This window comes from Hippichthys cyanospilos, chromosome 17 (assembly GCF_059441005.1).
Source record: "Hippichthys cyanospilos isolate Australia breed blue-spotted pipefish chromosome 17, RoL_Hcya_1.0, whole genome shotgun sequence".
Classification (NCBI taxonomy): domain Eukaryota; kingdom Metazoa; phylum Chordata; class Actinopteri; order Syngnathiformes; family Syngnathidae; genus Hippichthys; species Hippichthys cyanospilos.
The window spans coordinates 2024965-2044467 of NC_142385.1; the positions used below are offsets into that span (position 1 = coordinate 2024965).

Consider the following 19503-nt stretch of genomic DNA (forward strand, 5'->3'; position numbering starts at 1 on the left):
CTAGTTATCATTAAATTATATTATGGGGGGTGACACTCCGGAGGTCACCATGTCTGTTATAGCTACGCACAGCATTTACCATAATGCCTCTAAATTACACACACTCTCTCAGAGTATGTGTAATTTTTCGCATGTGCTTGTGGGAGCTTAAGTGGCATTACAATAAATGCAGCAATAAACATGCCCACGCCTGCTGTTTATGACTAAATCTTAAACAGTGTCAATTGGATGTCCAGAGGAAGGAAAATGCTCAATCACCATCTGTGGTTGTACAACTTTGCAAGGGAGTGCTGCAAAATGCAAAAAATTGAACAGAATAAAATGGTGTGTACTGTCCCATTTTGCACACTGGATGGCACCAACAGAAGATGTTTGAAAACTCACAAAGAAGCCATGAGGTACCTAAAAGGTGAAAGCACTGCATGCTAAGTGCTAATCTATATATGAAGAAAACTTTAAAAGAAATACAAGACTTATCATTCATGGAGTAGAGCCAAATGTCTGGCGAAGGCCCAGATGGTGACCCTTGCCTATAGTTAAGCTCTTCGGGTCGATCCAAGGATTTTACCTGCACTGAGCAGTAGCATGACAAAGCTAAGATGCTAATGCTTACACTAATGCAATCAAGAAAGCCGGTGTAATTTTCCACCTTCTGCCATTAAAATGATTAGCTAGCCATTTTGCTCAACCGTGGCTACTGGTCATGCCCACTTGTAAGTCGCAGTGCTAATTTTTTGCTCAATTTTAACTGTTGTCAGGCACAAGTGTCACATCCCATGTCCCTAATGTCTTGTCCTTTCTGCAGATTAGGGGGCGTAGCCAAAGGCCGGACACCTAAAGCCCATTGTCATCACGGGACTATTTAGGTGCGGCCCAGGCAGGAGGACGTTGACAGATTATTGCCTTTTGTACAGCCAGCACCAGTGGTGAGCCTTCAGGGCCAGCAAGACCTTCTCTGCTGGCTTAAATAGCCTAAATATCCTGACATCATTATCATAACTATAATGAACTATAATAATTATAATAACTTTAAAGAAAGTCAAATTCATTTTAAATTAATTATTACTAAATATATATATTATATATTTTTATTTGTAAATGATTCTCCATATGCTGTTCTTTTCGTGTCATATTATATCCATTTGGTTACGCTCCTTCTAGTGTTGTAGTTCTAAGTTGGAGTTTTAAGTCAGTTAGAATTCAGCTAATTTGTGTTGCCCGGCTGTATGTAATCTGCCTGCTCCCTGAGGCGCTAGCACATTCGGTTCAACAGTTGCGGGCTTCTGCGCAAGCGCAGATGGATATGTGAGCGGTCCATATACTTAAAAGACAGCTGTAATAGCCAATCGAGTCATAAGATCACCATCTGGAGGCCTCATGTTGAACGTGACGTGAATGGATGCTCACTGCAGTAATGCGGTGCAATGCTCAACAACCAAGCTACGTGGTGTTGGCTTTGGCTGATTGCATTAAAGGCGTAGCGTAGCTATTAGCTAATCTGTCCCGAGTTCTGCTGGGAATCTCAGTTTGAAGGTAAAGAGAGCTCCTCAGTGCGCTACGGTGCTTTTAAAAAATCTTTTGGAAACAACCGTGTGGTTACACTGTACATCTCAGTGCAAAGACAAAGAGAGCATGAAGAGGTCAAGAAATATCGGGAGATATTGAAACTACTGATCGATTGTGACTATCGTTTGTTTTGGTAAATGTAAGCATTTTTTTCTTTATTGTTTCATTTTTAATATGTTTGTGTTGTTTTATTCTGTTCATATTCAATTAATAGGAAAGAAATAACGTGATGGTCTTATATTAAACTGTGATTTGTAATTTAGACTTCATAAAATTTCGTGGATATTTATTTTAAATTATTAATTTTAATTTCATTATAATTAGAGTTTTGACAGCATCACATATAATGACGAGTTTTAGTGGCTGCCGCGGGTTTATGAACATTTAAAACCTCCGGAAAATAGCTTCTGTCTGATAGTCTGACATCACAGAATGTGTATGTGTGAAAGTCACGGACCGCCACTGTCCAGCACCTATGCCTGTACAGAGTCCCTCGCTTCCTCATTTCTCTGTTTTACAACATATGTATTTTAGTTGCTTCTTTGTCTGTTCTTGTTCCGCAGTTTGCGTTATTGAATTTTGTTGGTACTTTTTAGTTTCACAGCAACATCCTCCTGCTGGTTCTGCCCCTGATCACGGTCAGTTCCATGCACTTTTGTCATGTCTCTTTAATTTGTACTTTGAATCCCATGTTTAGAGTTGTACTTTTGTCTCCTTGAGTTGCTATTTCACGCGTTGCGTGCACTTTTTGTTAATAAACCATTTTATAACATCAAAACTGTCTTCAGTGTGTCCCATGGTTCCCTTCCTGTTCACAACGAGGATGACTGCAGAGGAGGACTGAGTGTCACATTCCCCGCTCACTGTGTTTTGTGTTTCAGGCGAGGTTCTCCTTTCTGTCACGAGGAGGCATAGTCACCAGCCACACTCCTGACGGCAATTAGTTATCAAGAGCTTTTTAAGTGTGGTCAGAGCAGGAGAACAATGCCAGGTTATTCCTTCACCACTCCATGAGAAGCCCCTGAGAAAATCCCAACTGTCTATTCCCGAGTTGTTTCCTCTCTAGTCATTTTTGTATGGTACTTTGTCACTTCACCTTTTTCTCCACGTGTGACCGTCTTTATTGTTACTTTGTTATCCCAGTTGTTTTCCTGCTGACTCCGCTCCCTCATTGCCTTGCATTTTTGGACTTTAGACTTAAGACACAAAGACAAAAAGCAATGACGCAAACAAGGAAAAAGGAGAAAGTAACACAGATTAACAAACAAATGCAAACACGTTGAAGGAAACACGCAAGTAATCCACGCTGTAGTCACAAAAACAAAATGCAATCAAAATGACAAAACACAGCTTATACATAAATCAAATTTGCCACACACTACGGAAATTCTCCTGGCCAATAGATGTCACTACAGGACCAGAAACGTGCGACTGCAGAGCCACCAAAAAGACCTACTGGATGGTCTGTTTAGATTGGTGCTGTAACTGAACTGCTTTTGGAGGAAATAAAAGTTATGCCTGACTTCAAATCTTTACAAAGGAACCATTTGGACGTTATGTTTTACGATGTTGTAGAGGAGGAGCAGAGATAAGTGGCTCTAAAAGTATTGCATTTGAAGGGCTCACGTGTAATTAATTCAGACACTAGTAAAGTAAAATTACATGATAAAGGACAGAAGGTGAAAAGAATCTCACGTGAGAGATGAGCTGAACAAATTAGGTTATTGTAGTTTAGAGTGAGTGAGTGAGTGAGTGAGTGAGTGAGTGAGTGAGTGAGTGAGTGAGTGAGTGAGTGAGTGAGTGAGTGAGTGAGTGAGTGAGTGAGTGAGTGAGTGAGTGTGAGTGAGTGAGTGAGTGAGTGATGGCCCCTAGCAGCCTGGTTTACTTCCCTTGTGTGCATGCCAATTTATAGCAATGTGTTTCTCCTGGCCAGTGTGTTTTTGTTTGCAATTGTTTTGAGCTTTAACATTTTGTGTCAACTGTGTTTATGTGAAGGCAGCATGTATTACTTGCAGATGTTTCTTTTGTGTTTTTTTTAAACTAATGTGATTCGTTTTTCTTGTATGCATTGCAGCAGTTTGTTTTGCAGTTATTTCATGTTTTTTTTTATTTGCATTATTGCATTCTCTACTTTTTTTTCATCATTACTGTTTTTTGTTTGCAAATGCCTCACGGGCCTTCGGCCTCAAAGTCAGTCTCAAGAAGACTAAAATCTTCTGTCTAAAATCAACACAGCAGTACCTGGACTGCGTCATTACATCAGAGGAAATGATTGATAACGAAATTGACGACATACTCTCAAAGACCAAGCGCTTTCTGGCAAACTGTACAGACATGTTTGGAAAAGAAAAACTTGAAGAACTTTCACTAAGATTCGCATCCACAGGGCTATTATTCTCATAACTCTTCTTTATGGCTCTATGACTTGGGTGTTTTACTGCAGTCACATTTGTTGCCTTGAGCACTTTTACCAGCGCTCCTGGTGTTTAATATATTTAGACCAGTGAGGTGCCATAGACTATATAATTAAAAAATAAAAAATAAAAAAACAGGTTTATTTCTCTTTGGTTCCCCTCTTGTAAATTTTGGGACCTCTTGAGGTACAATGGAGAAAATTAATAATTAAATAGCACCATGTCTATCCCAGATGGCCAGTTCAGCCTCAGCGTAACACAATTTCCATGCTAAAATTGCGCGCCGAATAAAACTGTAAAGCTTACATGACAATACAAAATCTAGCTCACCAGCCTTTTTAAAAATGTTACATGGAAAAAAAGGCATAGCAATGACTGAGTTTTTATATATTCGTTTAGCCATTTCACTTTCAAATAATGATTAAAATACAATAAACAGTATTGATTATGACTATTATTATCATTAACTTCTAAGATAATGCAAGACCATCTTTAGCTCTAGATTCAGAAAGAAGTAATTTTCAAGAAATTATTCCTCTTCTTCGACAATAAGCTTTGAAACATGACATCCAAACCTTTCATTGTTGGGTCTTTCAAGTCTCAAATGTGACACCTTTTGAGATTTGTAAAAGACCACGCTATCCAGTCTTGAAAAATCCCTTTGGAGTCAACATTTGTAAAAGAAATCATATATTAGGTTGTTATCATTATGTGCTTATTTCTTGTTTAGAATAGTGTGCATTGCTATCTATGTATGCAGTCCTAGTTCATCTCGCCCCAGTCCTTAGATAAAGCTGTTGCCCAGCTGGTGACGCCCGACAGGCTCTTTTTATGTCTTGAAATGTGCAATGCTTTGCTGAATGAATAAAAACCAGGCAGGGGCGCTTGAGCAGTTGAATTAGTGCCGGGAACGCACGAGTTTGTTCGCCGAAGCTTTTTCCCTATGCCATGGTATATAAAAGTCAATCTTGGCTGGTCTGAGTTACTCTTTTTGCTGCTTAGCAGCTTGGCTTGTCCTAGTCTTCTTTTAGAGATTTCTCTGACAACATTTCAGTTTCATAGAAAAATTATTATGTGGCGTTCTTCAATATTCTTAACATCACTTGACCTCTTTCTTTACAGATGTGTTTCTTCATTCAATGCTTAAAGGGACAGTGTGTAAGATTTAGATGATTTTTCATTAAAAAGGAATAAATTAAATGTTTGTACATTTCAAAAACTTGCAAATGAATGTGTTCTTAATGACCAAATAGTATGTTTTAAAGATAATCATGTATATTTTAAAGATAATCATGGATCTACTTATGAAATGATATTACATGGGGGTGGCACTTCTCAGGAGGCGGTCAGGTTTGTGATAGCTATGGAAAATGTTAAATGCAGCACCAACAGCACCTCCTGCTGTCTGTAATGAAAAACGGTCTAAATCTTACACACTGTCCATTTAAGATGAAATCTCACATTTAGATTAATTTACAAATTGTAAACCAAATGCCAAGAAAATGTGTTCTACAACATGTTCAATAAAAAACAAAGCATTATCAACTTGAAAAAATGCTGTCATCAGCTCGGCGAGTCATTTAATTCCTTTCTTAAAAATACTAAAAGTCCTTTGGGGGTTGGATTACTTTAAAAACTGTTATTTACACATTTTGCAACAATTCAGAACAGAAAAAAAAGAGAAACTGGGTATTGTTAAACTGAACTTAATGTAAGAAATCGTTTAGTTGTACAGTATTAAGATACAACACAAATACTGTTTTCATAAAACGTTTGAAAAACCTAAATTATATTTTGACTAAGTGGTTAAACGGTAATTTTATTGGTTGTGTTATCAATCGCTTTATAGAAGTCTAACATTATATAAATGCACCTGTTTCGAGATTTTCAAAATACTTTAACAAATCAATGAACCAATACATAACTAACGCCATGTAGGAATGATTACACAGGTTAAATGGCCGCCATGTCTCTGTGACGTAGTATATTACTGGTCAAAGTGTAATGAAGTAAAATATTGAGTATACCATCGGTATTGAAATAAGGAACACAACCATATAAGATAAAAAAAAAATACACACGATGCAAGGGTTTACTGTGTTTGGCTGCGGACTAACAAAATTAAGACCTACAATTATGAATCTGCCGTTACGAAATCAAAGGTAAGTCGTACATCCGCCATTGCTTCTTCCTCCAGCATCAATGCAACAAATTCGAGCGATCTTAACAATGACGTGTTACACATGCAGTGTGAGCGAAAGTGGACCTCGTATAACGACTTGTTGATATTTGATATACTTTCGTGAGAAAGTTTGAAAAGCACTTTACACAGTTAAAAAAAATAAATGTCAGCACTAGTTTGCTTTTGTTTTGTTTTTTTACGACATATCCATCCGCTTCTACTGAGCGTCAAGCGCATCAACGAAAGCACCCGGATGGACTGTCATGGCCGCCGTCGGTGTGGTTCCACAGAGAGCAGAAAAGGACGGCAAATGTTACCGCTGTGTTTTTTTTTTCCTGGCGTCACTTTATTTTAATTATGTACAGTGTCAATCGGGCCGAGCCTGAAGTTCCGTCAAGTTAACAGTAAGAACATTTTAACTTTGTATAGCTTCGTGTGGGTGGTGGCTTTATTTACATGCCACTAACTAATCAATAACTCCTGGCATAATCTTTCCTCGATGGCCGCAATTGTTCAACATTATTCTAGTCATTCTAGCACATGTTGTCATGTATTATTTTCTTCCGTGTGTAGCGCCCCCTCTTAAACTTAATCGACAGTCACTCAGGAAAGTCAACAGATATAGAGCATACAGTCGTGTAAAAGCTGTGGATGATACTTTGCACTTTTAATGTCTGTGGTGGGAGGTGTGCATGGTTGTTAGCCAAGCCATTGTTTCTTCATGTTGAGAAACAGCTAACTTTTCCCTTTCGACTTTTGGTGTCTGACCCATAATTTTATAGATTAACCTTTGTTGGTCAAGTTACTGTGTTATACATTGCCCCCATCGTGATTTATGTGTTGATTGCATATTTATCACTCCTAAAGGGTTCGTTTTATCAAACCAATCTGAATGAGACAACCCAAAGATATCGACAATGCAGTTTCTAAATAGTGATTTTCACCCCCACCCCCACCCAGAAAACATTGTGAATATCCGACGTTTGGGGAAAGCTGAGTTTATTTACCTTTGTTGAATCAAGAAATCATTTAAATAGTTTGTTAGGCATAGGCGTTTGTGGCCTCGCTTAATTAAGGTAAGTGTTCACAATTCCACTATAAGACACTGACCAAAAATGGTATTCATGGAAGTGTTCTTGGTCGAAAATCACTGCTGTCACTAAAGAACTCACAGGCTTGTCTTACATTTGACAAAATGTATCTTGATTCAGCTTACGCTATTTGGAGAAATATTCTATGAGTCTACCATCAATTTGTACCCTCAAACTCAAGCCTTTTTGAAACATGCTGCTGCAGAACAATTCAAAACACAGCATCAAATCCAGCTCAGAATGGTTAAAAAAAAAAACATTTCAGGTATTGGAGTGGCCAAGTCAAAATCCAGTTTTAAAATCAATTCAGATGCGATTTAACTTTAAAGGTCAGTTCAACAATTCAGTGAACAATTCTGCAAAGAAAAATGGTCCAAAATTCCTCGGTGTGAAAGACCCATCACCAATTATTGCAAACATTTGACTTCACTTATTGCTGCCAAAGGTGGCACAACTTGCGATGAGGTTGAGTGGGCAATTATTTTTTCATATAGGGTGGGATAGGTTTGTATTTGTCTCGCTTAATAAATAAAATCATCATTTGTATACTGCATTCTATACTGTATATCCTTGTGTTGTCTCAGTGTCATATCAAAATTGGTTTGATGAAATGACATTTTTGCAAGCGATAAAAATGCAAAAAAACGAATCATGAATGGGGCAAATACTTTTTCAAAAGGCTATACATACTTGCTTGTAGAGATGAAATGTGATTAAATGTTAATATCACAATCATCATTGCCAAAACTACTGCAGGAAACCTAAATGAAAAAGAGTTACAGACCCCATAGAAATGCAAGATTTTATTTTTAAACCCAAACAATACAAAACAAGACACATGATAGGTTTTGTTGTTGTTATAGTAAGTTGTAATAAGCAGCAAACAGAATCCATATTCATCCATGCATGATATGAAAATTAACTTTTTGACATACAGAGTTGTCTTTGGTCCTAATCTTTTTGTAGATTAAAAAATTCATGACAAGACATCTCTGTCCTCCGTTGTTCACAAGAGGTTTAAGGTTTGATTTACAACTAGCAATTGATAAGCAACCAAAGCAGTAGAAATAAACTTCACATTGAGCAAAACAAAGTTTCAAAAGACAACTCGCATCACAGTAATGCATTATGCTAGAGATGAAGGATGAACATTTTAAGGCAACATGATATGAAATTGATTTCCTTTTTTTATTGTTTGTATACAAATAGTTGGCTGGGTCTCTGGAGTGCCTACTCATACATCAGATTTGAGAGTAAGTAAGTTCATCTTTTGTTCACTAAAATGTGTGACCGTTTTTCATTTCAGCCCGTCTTCTAACCATCCAAATATTTTTGTCACACACTTGACACCGCCACTAATGATTATTTCAATAGTTGATCAATCAGTGATTATTTTTACCATTAATCTACTAATCATGATTATTTTTATTTATTGCTTGAAATTAGCTACAGATCTAAGGCAGATTCCAAAGAATCTCATGGGCCTTTTACTTCACTTCAAAGACAATACAGTATATTTAAGCACACACATAACTCCAGAACTTGTGCAATTATATTAATTAAACAAAAATATAGTACATTAAATATATTAAATTAATTAAAGTGAACTTTGACACACTGAGTTGCTCCACTACAATTAACATGGCAGGATGAAGGTTCCAATTAAAAGAATCCCTCTGAAGGAGTGGCTGGAAGTCAAAGCCAAAAGGCAAGTCTACTGTATCTGTGGTGTTAGCACAGCTTACGTTAGCACAGCTTACGATTATTGTTTCAAGTAGAAGCCAATGCCAATTGCTAACCTAATATTGTGCTGCCAAACAGCAAAACATGTGCTTTGGTGTGCATTTTCACAGAGGTCTGGTGGAACCGTGTTTAAGTGCAAAACAACCAGGCTGAGCAATATCGAGATATAAATAAATAAATAAATACGATGTAATATTGGGAATCTTAAAACTATATATATTTTTTGAAAATGTGTGTGATCGCTGATGGCTTTAATGGCTGATCAGGTAACCTGAAGTGACCAATCATATTCATTATTTGCACTAGCTGCCACTTGGCATGGGACGGTAACCATATTGGTGATATATTGCTGTTTTAGAAATCACGGTTATTTAAAACCGTCTAAGTCTGTCCAAACCGGTGAGTGTTTTTTTTTTTTTTTTTCCTGCATCATTTACCTTAACGGGTAGCTGCAAATTTAGCTCTCATTGTGTATCATACATAAATCCTCCTCTGCTGCAGCAGTTCATTTTCTTTTTATGTCAGCTACAGCTAACTACCGCTGATAAAGTGCATCAATTAATAGGAAAATATGTCAATTCATGTTGACTTCCCACCCAGACATGCATGCACGCACGTACACACAAACAAGCTCCCACGTGCTCTCGTCGTGTAGCGGTCAGTATTAGGAGTTCGTCCGGAGTCAGTGAAGATGACATCAACGGTGTTTTTATTGACATTCCAACTCATATTTCAAAACCAGCAATGAACACACACATCAAAGAAGTAAACTTAAAAGCATGCCATCACTGCTCTTCTAACTCAGTCCCTTCAGACTAACTTTCTCTCTGGAACTCCTCAACAACAGTCCCTTGGGTGAATGATGTATGGCCCACTGCAATACGCCGCTAATTCGCGTTCATTTCGAGTTACACAGTACGCCTTTAGAATGCTGTTTTTACACCACTTTTTACGCCAAGCGGGATCAGAGACAGCGTTGAGAACGACACACTAGATGCCAAGCGAGACCAATATTTATTTTGAAAACGCCAGACGGCATTTGAAGCATTAAACGTTAGTCAACACCATTAGCAACGCGAGTCAGCATCAAAGATAAAAAGCATTCAAAACGCCGTCTGGGTTTTTTCAACATGAACGTCGGTGACCACCAACTGTCTGAAGGGGTGTTTTGGTAGCAATCTCGGAGGTTACTAGGCGAAAAAAAATGGCATTCCAAATGCCGTGTGGCCTAATTCATAACAAACACGCTTTAGTGTCATATGATCTCATCCGCTTGCTGTAGTGCGGAAGTGGGCGAGAGGCCGAGTGACAAGAAGATTGTGTGTAAGTATGTTAGTGTGCGTGGAAATAGTCAACAAAAAATGACAAGATCCACATTTTATGATAAATTGATACACATACGTTGGAAATAGTCAACGAAAAATGACAGAATCCACATTGTACTATTAATTGATGTACTATTAATTGATACACATAATAGTTGAATGACTGATATATTTTTAAAAATATTGTTATTGTACTAATTATTATTTATATTAAATTACACTAAGTAATTATACTATACTTATTATACTAAATGCCCATATTTCAGTTAAAACTAGATGTGTTCAACCAGAAAGAATTCATGTATATGTTTATTGGTGACCAAAACCCGTGTTGCTCACTAAAGCTTTGTTTAAATTTACTTTACATATTTATTTTAACTATAGTGAAATGTTTGTTATTTTGACAAATGTTGTGTTATATATTTTTTCTTAAAACAGTTTTTATAATGTAGAAAAATGGTAATTCAATTTTGGGAGCTGTAATTGTAAAACCGTGATACCATGATATTTTTGCTCAAGGTTATCGTACTGTCAGAATCTGATATTGTCCCATGCGAATTTGGGGAACACGAAGGGCCGGAGTTCCCCTCAGAGCAATGGCAATCGGATGTCGAACTATTATTTTTGCTTTATCATGGTTGGGATTTCATTTGTGTTGTGCATAATCTGAGGTTAATATTTAGCTCACAGCCCAATTGGAGAACTGCAAAAATTCATTCACAGATTCATTCACAGACAACTATTAAATTTCATAACGAGTGGCCGTCATTCCATTGAGAAGTTGAATGAAAGGTTTTGTCCAATTTTTTTGGCTTGTACTGTATGGCTTGTACAGTATATATTTTGTGATCGTGGTTTTATTAATCTATTCAGGCCAGCGGCATACAGTGCAATTTTTCCTCCACATTAATTTAGGAAATTCCTTCCTTTAGGGCTGAGTCTGTGACCGATTCCTCCACAAATGCAGCCATCTTTGCAGTCAGAGCTGGTAAAACATTTCTCCGGTCGCACGGTGCAAGTACATTTTAAATGGTACATACATGGAACAAGAAAAATGACATGCCTGTAAAGATGCAACAATGTCACAACACTTGCAAATGGAACACTGTGACGGCCAACTGCAAAATAAACACGCAATGCAATAACCATAGTCAGTGCTCTCGTTTGCCTGTGTCCCTGCATCCTAGATGCATAATTTTTGACAGGGACACATACTTTTTAATCGGCGTGCGTCAATCCGCCACATTGTTTTTGAGATGAAAATATGATGGACTTTGAGCAAAGAAAAATATATTGAGCAAGCAAGGATTGATTTGGACAACAGAAAAAGAATTTGCCTGCTCAAAATCTGTCATTACTTGCTCACGATAGCCCTCTCTTTGGCGCCACCTCTGCCTTTCTGCACACTCGGGTTTGTCTTCGCGTTCAGTTTGGCACACGTTAAAATTATGCCACAAAGCTTGCTAATCAGAGCTAGCAAAAGTACACTGAATTGACTGTTTTGTCTCCAATGAGATTCCTTGTTGTGTTCACTGGGGGAAAAAAAGCGAAGGAGATTGCATCAAATGGACTTGGGTGGGAGAAGGTGGACTATATAATACTATATCACTATAGTATTATATAGTATTATAGTATTATATAGTATTATATACTATATATCATATACTATAACTATATCACTTAAGCACTATATCACTTAAGCACAAAACCTAACAAGATAGTTCTATGACAATAATGAGACAATAATCATCATAATAATAAGTACTGCCCATACATTGTTTCTAAAGAAGTCCAAGTCATTAACATTAATGGTAGCCTGACGCTACAATACAGATAGACGTGTTGTGAAGGTTTCCTGCATGCCGAACAGACAAGTTGGCTATAAATGCATTAGCCACTGGCACTCCTCGGATAGTGACCTCGAGGGAAGCCTGTCGCTGACCAAACATGATAACACGCAAGCAGAGTTTACACTTTAAATTCCATTTATTCCAACTTTGTACAACAACTTTGTAATAGCTCCCCAACTCTCCATTTGGTCCTCACCGTACTCCTTCAGTCACACATTCTCACTCGTGTGTGAGCTTGAGGTACAACAATAGCTTGGACTAAACTGCTGAGACAATCAACCAACACAAAACATTTTGGTAGATATGAACACCCAAAATGTAAAAATGTGTTGCATCATTGGAAAAAAAATACACTTTTAAGGTTTAATATCTCTTAAAATATTGAATGTATAATAGCTTTGAGTGTAGATTCTAATAGACAGGGTCAGAATATGTACATATGTAATGAAGACATTCAAATATGACACAAATTTTAGTGTGCAATTAATGAAACCCAAAAGTAGTTGTAGGAATAACACTTTGAATGACGATCCATTCATCCACTTTCAAGAGTTGCTTATCCTCACGATGGTCGCGGGCTTACTGGTGTCTATCCTCGCCAGGCACTCTGAGACAAACAACCATTCACACGATCACACCTAAGGACAATTTAATATGGCCAATACACTTCCCATGCATGCTTTTGGAGTGTGGGAGGAAGCTGAGTGCCTGGAGAGAACCCACGCAGGTTCAGGGAGAACGTGCAAGCTCCACACAGGAAGGCCGGCGTGAGGTGGATTTAAACTCAGGTCCCTTTTACTGTGAGGCGAATGTGCTATTCACTACGCCACCGAGTCACCCACTCTGAACAACCATAATTCGAAAACAGTATGAAACTGAAACCTTTGATTCTTTGATTTTATATTATTAAGACATTAATAGAATAAAAATTAGCCAAATTCAAGAGAGCTAAATTAGGGTGGCTGTGTGACTTGGCATGGAATGATCCACGTACAGGTCCTTAACAACAGCATAAATTTTATGTATAAAAAAAACAAAATAAATCCCACAAATAATAGTGACATGTTGTGCTTGTTTATAAAAGCAATACATATATAAACATCTACATTCTACAAAAAACATGTTTTTCTCAACTAATATTCAATATGTTATGCTATATTCTATTGTACTGTACTTTGTTGCTGTTTGTTTAACAGCTCGATGAAAGGTCATCATGGTTCACTGTAAAAATGCACGACAGAAATAGTGATTGTTTGGCTCTACATCAGTGACAAATGCCCTTTTACCAGAAACATAAAGCTATTTTTCTGTCTTTTTTTTATTATTGTCTTTGTAGATTCACAACAATGGATGAAGATCTTAAAGTACCTCACAATACCACTATGAATTACAGCATGTCAGCTGTAGAGAAAGTAACAGACTCTCCACGTTACAAAGGAAGAGCACGCCACTGTCTAGTCAAACCAGGCGGATCACCTGTCAAGAAACGTGGTTCCACCAAGCGAAGCAATTGTAAAATTAAGCAAGGGGCTGTGTTTTCTGGAAACATACTGAGTTTTGGCTGCTCTGTGTGTAAGGATGATTTTATGTACAGCCCTAATGATCTCCTTAAACATTTTCGAGGGGCCCACAATGGAATTTTGCCCACTTACCCTTGCGATTTGTGTGAATTTGTTACAAATGAATTTGCTGCTCTTCAACGTCACCGGATTGCGCACAGAAACACTTTGGTCACATGTGAGCTCTGCTGTGATGGAATGCAATATTCATTGCTTTTGATTACAAGACACTACATCAATTGTCACAGTCTTAATGGAAAGTTTCACTGTGACTGGTGTGAGTTCACAACTGTGGATGCAGGAACATTTGTCCAACACATTCATCATCATAATGAGAGTCCCTGGAAATGTTCCAAGTGTCGACATATAAGCTTGAATGAACTAGATCATGAAATGCATCTTAAAGCACACACAATTTCATTACCTTTCGTTTGCCAAATCTGTGGCTTTAGTGCAACAACAGTAAGACAGCTTGAAAGACATACAGTAGCCGCTCACAAGAAAGACAAGCATCCATCCAACCAACAAGTCCATCCAAATGGAATGAAGACTTTAGAAAATGGAGCTACTCCCACAAATTCCTCTCAAAGCTGCCAAAACATACTGAAAAGTATATCTAGGCTACAAGAAACACAAAAGTTACCAAAATTATATGGTATATCAGGGCTCCTTCCAAACCAAAATGGGGGAATGAAGTCTGAAATGTGCTTAGAGGAAGTCCAACACACTGTTGATGGTCCACCAGCAAAAAAGAACTACGCTAATTGGAACTCTATGACTGCGGAACAATCCTCACCAAATATGTTGCTGAGCAATGACAGCTGTGGCTCCCCAACCAATCCAAATCCTCTGACAGTCCTAATGGTCAAAAATAAAATATCTCTTCCCCCAAACTGTACAACCAAAGTTATGGGATTTAAGATGGTGGATGGGAAAAAACATTTAGTTCTCAAAGTAATACCAGTAGCAAAGCAAAACATGTGTCCTCAAGACAATTCACCAGTGGAAGATATGGACTCTTCTGTTACCGGATCTGCACTTTTAAAAAGTGAAGTGCTTGTTGAGAATGGAGAATCATCTGATAGTAAGATCTCCATGTCACATTGCTTTACCATTCCACCAGGAAGTGGATCTTGCATACTAACAGAAGATATAATGGCAGTCAAAGTCAAGGTTGAGGAGGAAGAAACATCTATTTCCATCCTGGAGTCTCCCTCTCATAGTGAAATTTTGTGGGGGAAAGATAGTCATGTTGTAACAACGTCTTCAACTGCAGACACACATTCAATGACAAATTCACTGGATGTGGTTGGCAGACAAAATTTCTCAAGCCAGACAGCCTACACAAGAATAAATCTGTTTGATTGCAAATCAAGCTTGGAAAATGCCGCAACAATATCAGAAATTGACGCTGGGTTGTCTGATGTTGTGGCTGCCACGTTCACTGATTCTCCCTTAAATATATCTCAGGGGGCATTGCAGAGTGAATCAATCTGCAAAAACGATATTGAGTTTTGCGAAGCAGTAGATGAGAGGATAAATTACACCAGGAGAGGAAGTGTTTTTGACGATAACAAAGATGCTTCTTCTCTTAAACTGACTGAAAACGCTGACCAATTTTCTCAAAGCTCTTCAGAAAATACCGATGGCACAAGATCCGGGAATAAACTCTTTAACAATTCCCAACATGGTCAGAAACATTTGACAAATTTGGGTCCTCCAACAGAGATGGCCTCATCCGCTTCATTTGAAGAAAATGCCATGACAGAACAAAGTTCTTTAAACCACATAGTATTTGATTTTCACAATTATTCCAAGGAAGCCTGCACCATTTCACCCAGAACACAAAATCAAATAGATGACATGCCTGAACGTACAGCAGAAATAGAAATAAAAAGCATTGCATCTCATTTTAGTTCAACGTCAGAGTGTTCAAGACATTTAGAAGATAGTGACTGTGCTGATACAGATGATGAAAACCCAGAGTCTGTGCTCAAAGATTTTAATGTTATAAAAATTGAGGAGGAGCTCATTCCCATTTCTAAAAACTTTTCAGATAACATAAGTACTTCATCTGCTTTGGGTAGCTTTGTAGAACAACACTCGGACGAAATCATTACACAACAACTCCATAAGGAAAGAACTCGAGCTTTAAATACAAATGTTAATTATTCGAAACAAACAGAGTCTACTATTCATCTTCTTCAACTGCAAGATGAAAAGCAACAAAGGGTCTTGAGGACTGATATACCTTCTGCCATACCAGTGCAGTTCAAGCCCACTCCAAGTTTTAAACTGATTACAAATTCTGTAACTCCTCAAATGAATGTCTCTTATATGTCTGGATTTGAAACCTCAAGCAATCCTCCTGGTGAGAATGTTCGTCCAAAATGTCAGAATATTGAGACTTCAAAGACTGCAGCTAATGATAAAATGACAACACTTGTTTCCTCTCTTCAAAGAGGTGTCAGTGCCACACAACATTTCCTTATCAGTAACCCAAACTTAAAAAGTCCTGTATTCCTTTCGAGTGCATCACCTAATAATCCAACAGACAAAGTCGCTAAAACACAACCAAAGTGCTACTTGTTGCCAGGGTCGCTTCCATTTTTACAAGGTTCATGCATCCCTGGCCTCAAGATAGCAAGTGCAAAACTCCCAGTGAACTCTCGACCAGTTCTGGCAATGCCTTTGAGCGCTGCTGACAAAGTTGGAAATTTGCAGACTGGCCGCCAAACATTTTTGCTACGCTACGTTTCTCCATCCAAGCCGAATGTGCTTCTCAATAATGTAGAAATAAAACCCACCATGGAGTCTTGCCACACCGGAGAAAAAACAGAACACAAAGTCGTATTTAAAATTGTCAGCCCTACCACCAGTTACTCACCCCCCTCAAGTTGTCAACCTGTACTTTTGGCCACCTCGCCTCCAACCCAGTGTTTTCTTATGTCCTCAAACAAAACAAATGCCAATACTTCTAACAACCTGAAAAGCATTACCAGGCAGAATCCAGCACAAAGCGCGGAATCAACTCAGTTGACACCAAAGATGAAACCAAGAGAGGCAGAAAAACCTCAACTTGCCCCTCGGCCCATTCAAACTCCCAGTCAAAGAAAACTGCGCAGAAAAGCGTTGTTTGAAGAGCGTCCAACATCTGTGCTTAAAGCAAGAAGGCTCACAAACAAAGAACAGCCTGAGAAAGACACAACTGTTTTTTGGAGTCCGATTGCAAAAGAAGTTGAAAGAACCTTGAGACTTGCACCGTACAGCTGTCTACAGCAAGTTAAATGCCCCCGAAGATACCAGCCTGTTGTAGTGCTCAATCATCCGGATGCTGACATTCCTGAAGTGGCCAATATTATGAAGGTAATTAATCGACACAGAGGTGCTGTTGCCAAGGTGGCATTGTCACAGAAGACAATTAGAGCACTCGCAGAGCTTGGCGGCCTAGGAGGGGAGATCTTGACTAATGGTGTACTGCTGCAAAGCGGTGAACCAAGGCCACGAGAAGTTCAGAGTTCAATCAGAGAACGTTTCCTTCTTAAATTGAAGCTACGGAAAAAGAACAAAAAAAAGTATGAAGTTGTGGATCCGCTATCAAGCAGTAGACGAAAGACTGTTGTGTTCGACTGTTGGTTCTGCGGTCGGCTATTCAACAGCCAAGAACATTGGATTGGCCATGGCCAGCGCCACCTCATGGAGGCAACTAGAGACTGGAATAAACTGTTGTAAAGCTTTTCGTCACCTTTTTGAATTGGTAAACAGGTATGAGAGGAAATCACTGTGTTGCAGCCCTATATTTTCACCAACTTTCACTGTTTCGTTTTCCTCCTTGTAAATACAAAGCTTTTATTTGTAATGGATTTTTTATTGGTGCTTTTTCTTGGTGAAAATTAAATTGATCTAACATGATTTCAGTCATGTACAGGTCTTTGAGCTTTGAGAGTTTGGATTAATTCCTCAAAACGTGGGAAAAACATTGACTTTCCAATGTGTGGAAATGTAATTCTCAGGGCTGCTTTGTCGGCTTTGCCCAAATATATGTAATGTTTTCACAAAACCAGGCGAAATATTTGCGGACAATAGTTTTGAGTTATTGGCAATGGCATTATTTGGACAAAAAATGTCGATTTTGAAATTTCTCCAAAAAATAACCACCATTAGATTTCCTATTTTCATTTTCCAGCAGAATCAAAGTTAAAATTATCAAAATTTCTTCAAAAATTTCATTTGTAGACAGTGACTGTTTTGGTGCGTGTTTTAGCCAACCAATAACAAGCACCTCTCAGTTCTACGTCATGCACAAATGACTTATAGAAATGGACATAGTGATCAATAAAAATTGTGAACCAGCAATACATGAAACAGAAGCCAGACATACATTATGACATAGCTGTACATTTATACAACATACATACTATTCTGACTTTATAGCAGATCATCATGTCACCCTTACGTTGGCAAATAATCCAAATATAATTTGTTAGTTCCAGAATCTTGCTCTCTTTAATTGATCGTTTTCTACTTTTAATATAATGCTTGGGCGGCCTGGTGGTTGTGTGGTCAGAAGTCACGGGCTCGATTCTGGATCCGGCCTTCCTATGTGGAGTTTGCTTGTTCTCCCTGAGCCCGCGTGGGTTCTCCCCAGCTACTCCGGCTTCCTCCCACACTCCAAAAACCTACATGGCAGGTCTGTTGAACATACTAAATAGTCCTTGCGTGTGATTGGGTGCATGGATGCTTGTTTGTCTCTGTGTGCCCTGCAATTGGTTGGCAACCAGTTGAGGTTGTCCCCCACCTACTGCCCATAGAGAGCTGGAATAGGCAGCAGCAGGCCTGCGACCCTGATGAGAGCGGCTACAGAAAATGGATAGATAATTTGACACAAGAAAAGACAAGTAGCAGCAGTAAAACAAAAACAAAAAAAAAAGGTCAGATGATCAGATGATACCTCAGGAAATTGTTAGGTTTAGTGTACCTTCATTGATTCTAAAACGTGAGTCAAAAAACTGAGCATAATTTTTTTTCCAATAATTGTGTGTTTAACATAGAAAATAAAAGCCATTTTTCACGAAAAACAATGGGGTTACTATATAGCGAAAAGATTATAAACCAAGGCATCGGCCCCCTAATTTCTTTCATCCAAGACATTATGGTAATGATCTCCCAATGAGAGGCACTTGTCATCTTCATGGCTTGTCAATTTGTGTTACTGTGCTGTTTTGAAATTATCCATCCATCTATTTTCTGTTGCTGCTTATCCTCGGTAGGGTCGCAGGCCTGCTGGTGCCTTTCCCAGCTGTCTATGAGCAATAGTGGGGGATATCCTGATCTGGTTGGCAGCCAATTGCAAGGCACATAGGAACGAACAACCATTCACACACCCAATCACGCCGAAGAACAATTTAGAGTGTCCAATACATCTGCCATGCATATTTTTGGAATGTGGCGGTAGAGCACCCATGTGGGCATGGGGGGAACATGCAAACTCCACACAGGAAGGCCGAAGCGAGATGGAATTGAACTCTGGTCTCTTAACTGTGAGGTGCATGTATGAACCACACTTCCACCGTGCCACCCTGAAAACAAAATATGAGCTGAAAATGTCTTTTGGAGTGCAGGCTTGCTTGACTAAAGTAATATTCTGGCAACTTTGTATACAATAATGTTGCTTTTCCTTTGGCGCAAGTCTTTTGTTTTTCATAAACCTTTTGTTTCCTATTAACAGGATGTAACTCAAGTCCAAGTACATGATCAGGGCTCCTTCCAAACC

The 19503-nt window shown here is 38.5% G+C and overlaps 1 protein-coding gene across 4 annotated transcripts; it reads left to right on the plus strand.

The window, feature by feature from the left end:
* The first annotated feature begins 6412 nt into the window (after positions 1-6412).
* LOC148409210 (zinc finger protein 518A) lies at positions 6413-18086 on the plus strand. Of its 4 annotated transcripts, none has more exons than XM_088439863.1 (4): positions 6413-6566; positions 8463-8510; positions 11254-11309; positions 13508-18086. In XM_088439863.1, exon 4 carries the CDS (start codon positions 13518-13520, stop codon positions 17460-17462), a length of 3945 nt encoding a protein of 1314 aa, XP_088295989.1. In that variant the 5' UTR covers positions 6413-6566; positions 8463-8510; positions 11254-11309; positions 13508-13517; the 3' UTR covers positions 17463-18086. The 4 variants fall into 4 exon arrangements, with proteins under 4 accessions (XP_088295989.1, XP_088295987.1, XP_088295990.1 ...); XM_088439861.1 differs by having other exon boundaries at positions 8463-8506; XM_088439864.1 differs by lacking the exon at positions 11254-11309.
* Positions 18087-19503: the final 1417 nt, after the last annotated feature.

Excerpts from the sequence above, each read along its gene's own strand:
- LOC148409210 (XM_088439863.1), top strand. The coding sequence starts at position 13,518 with ATGGATGAAGATCTTAAAGTACCTCACAATACCACTATGAATTACAGC.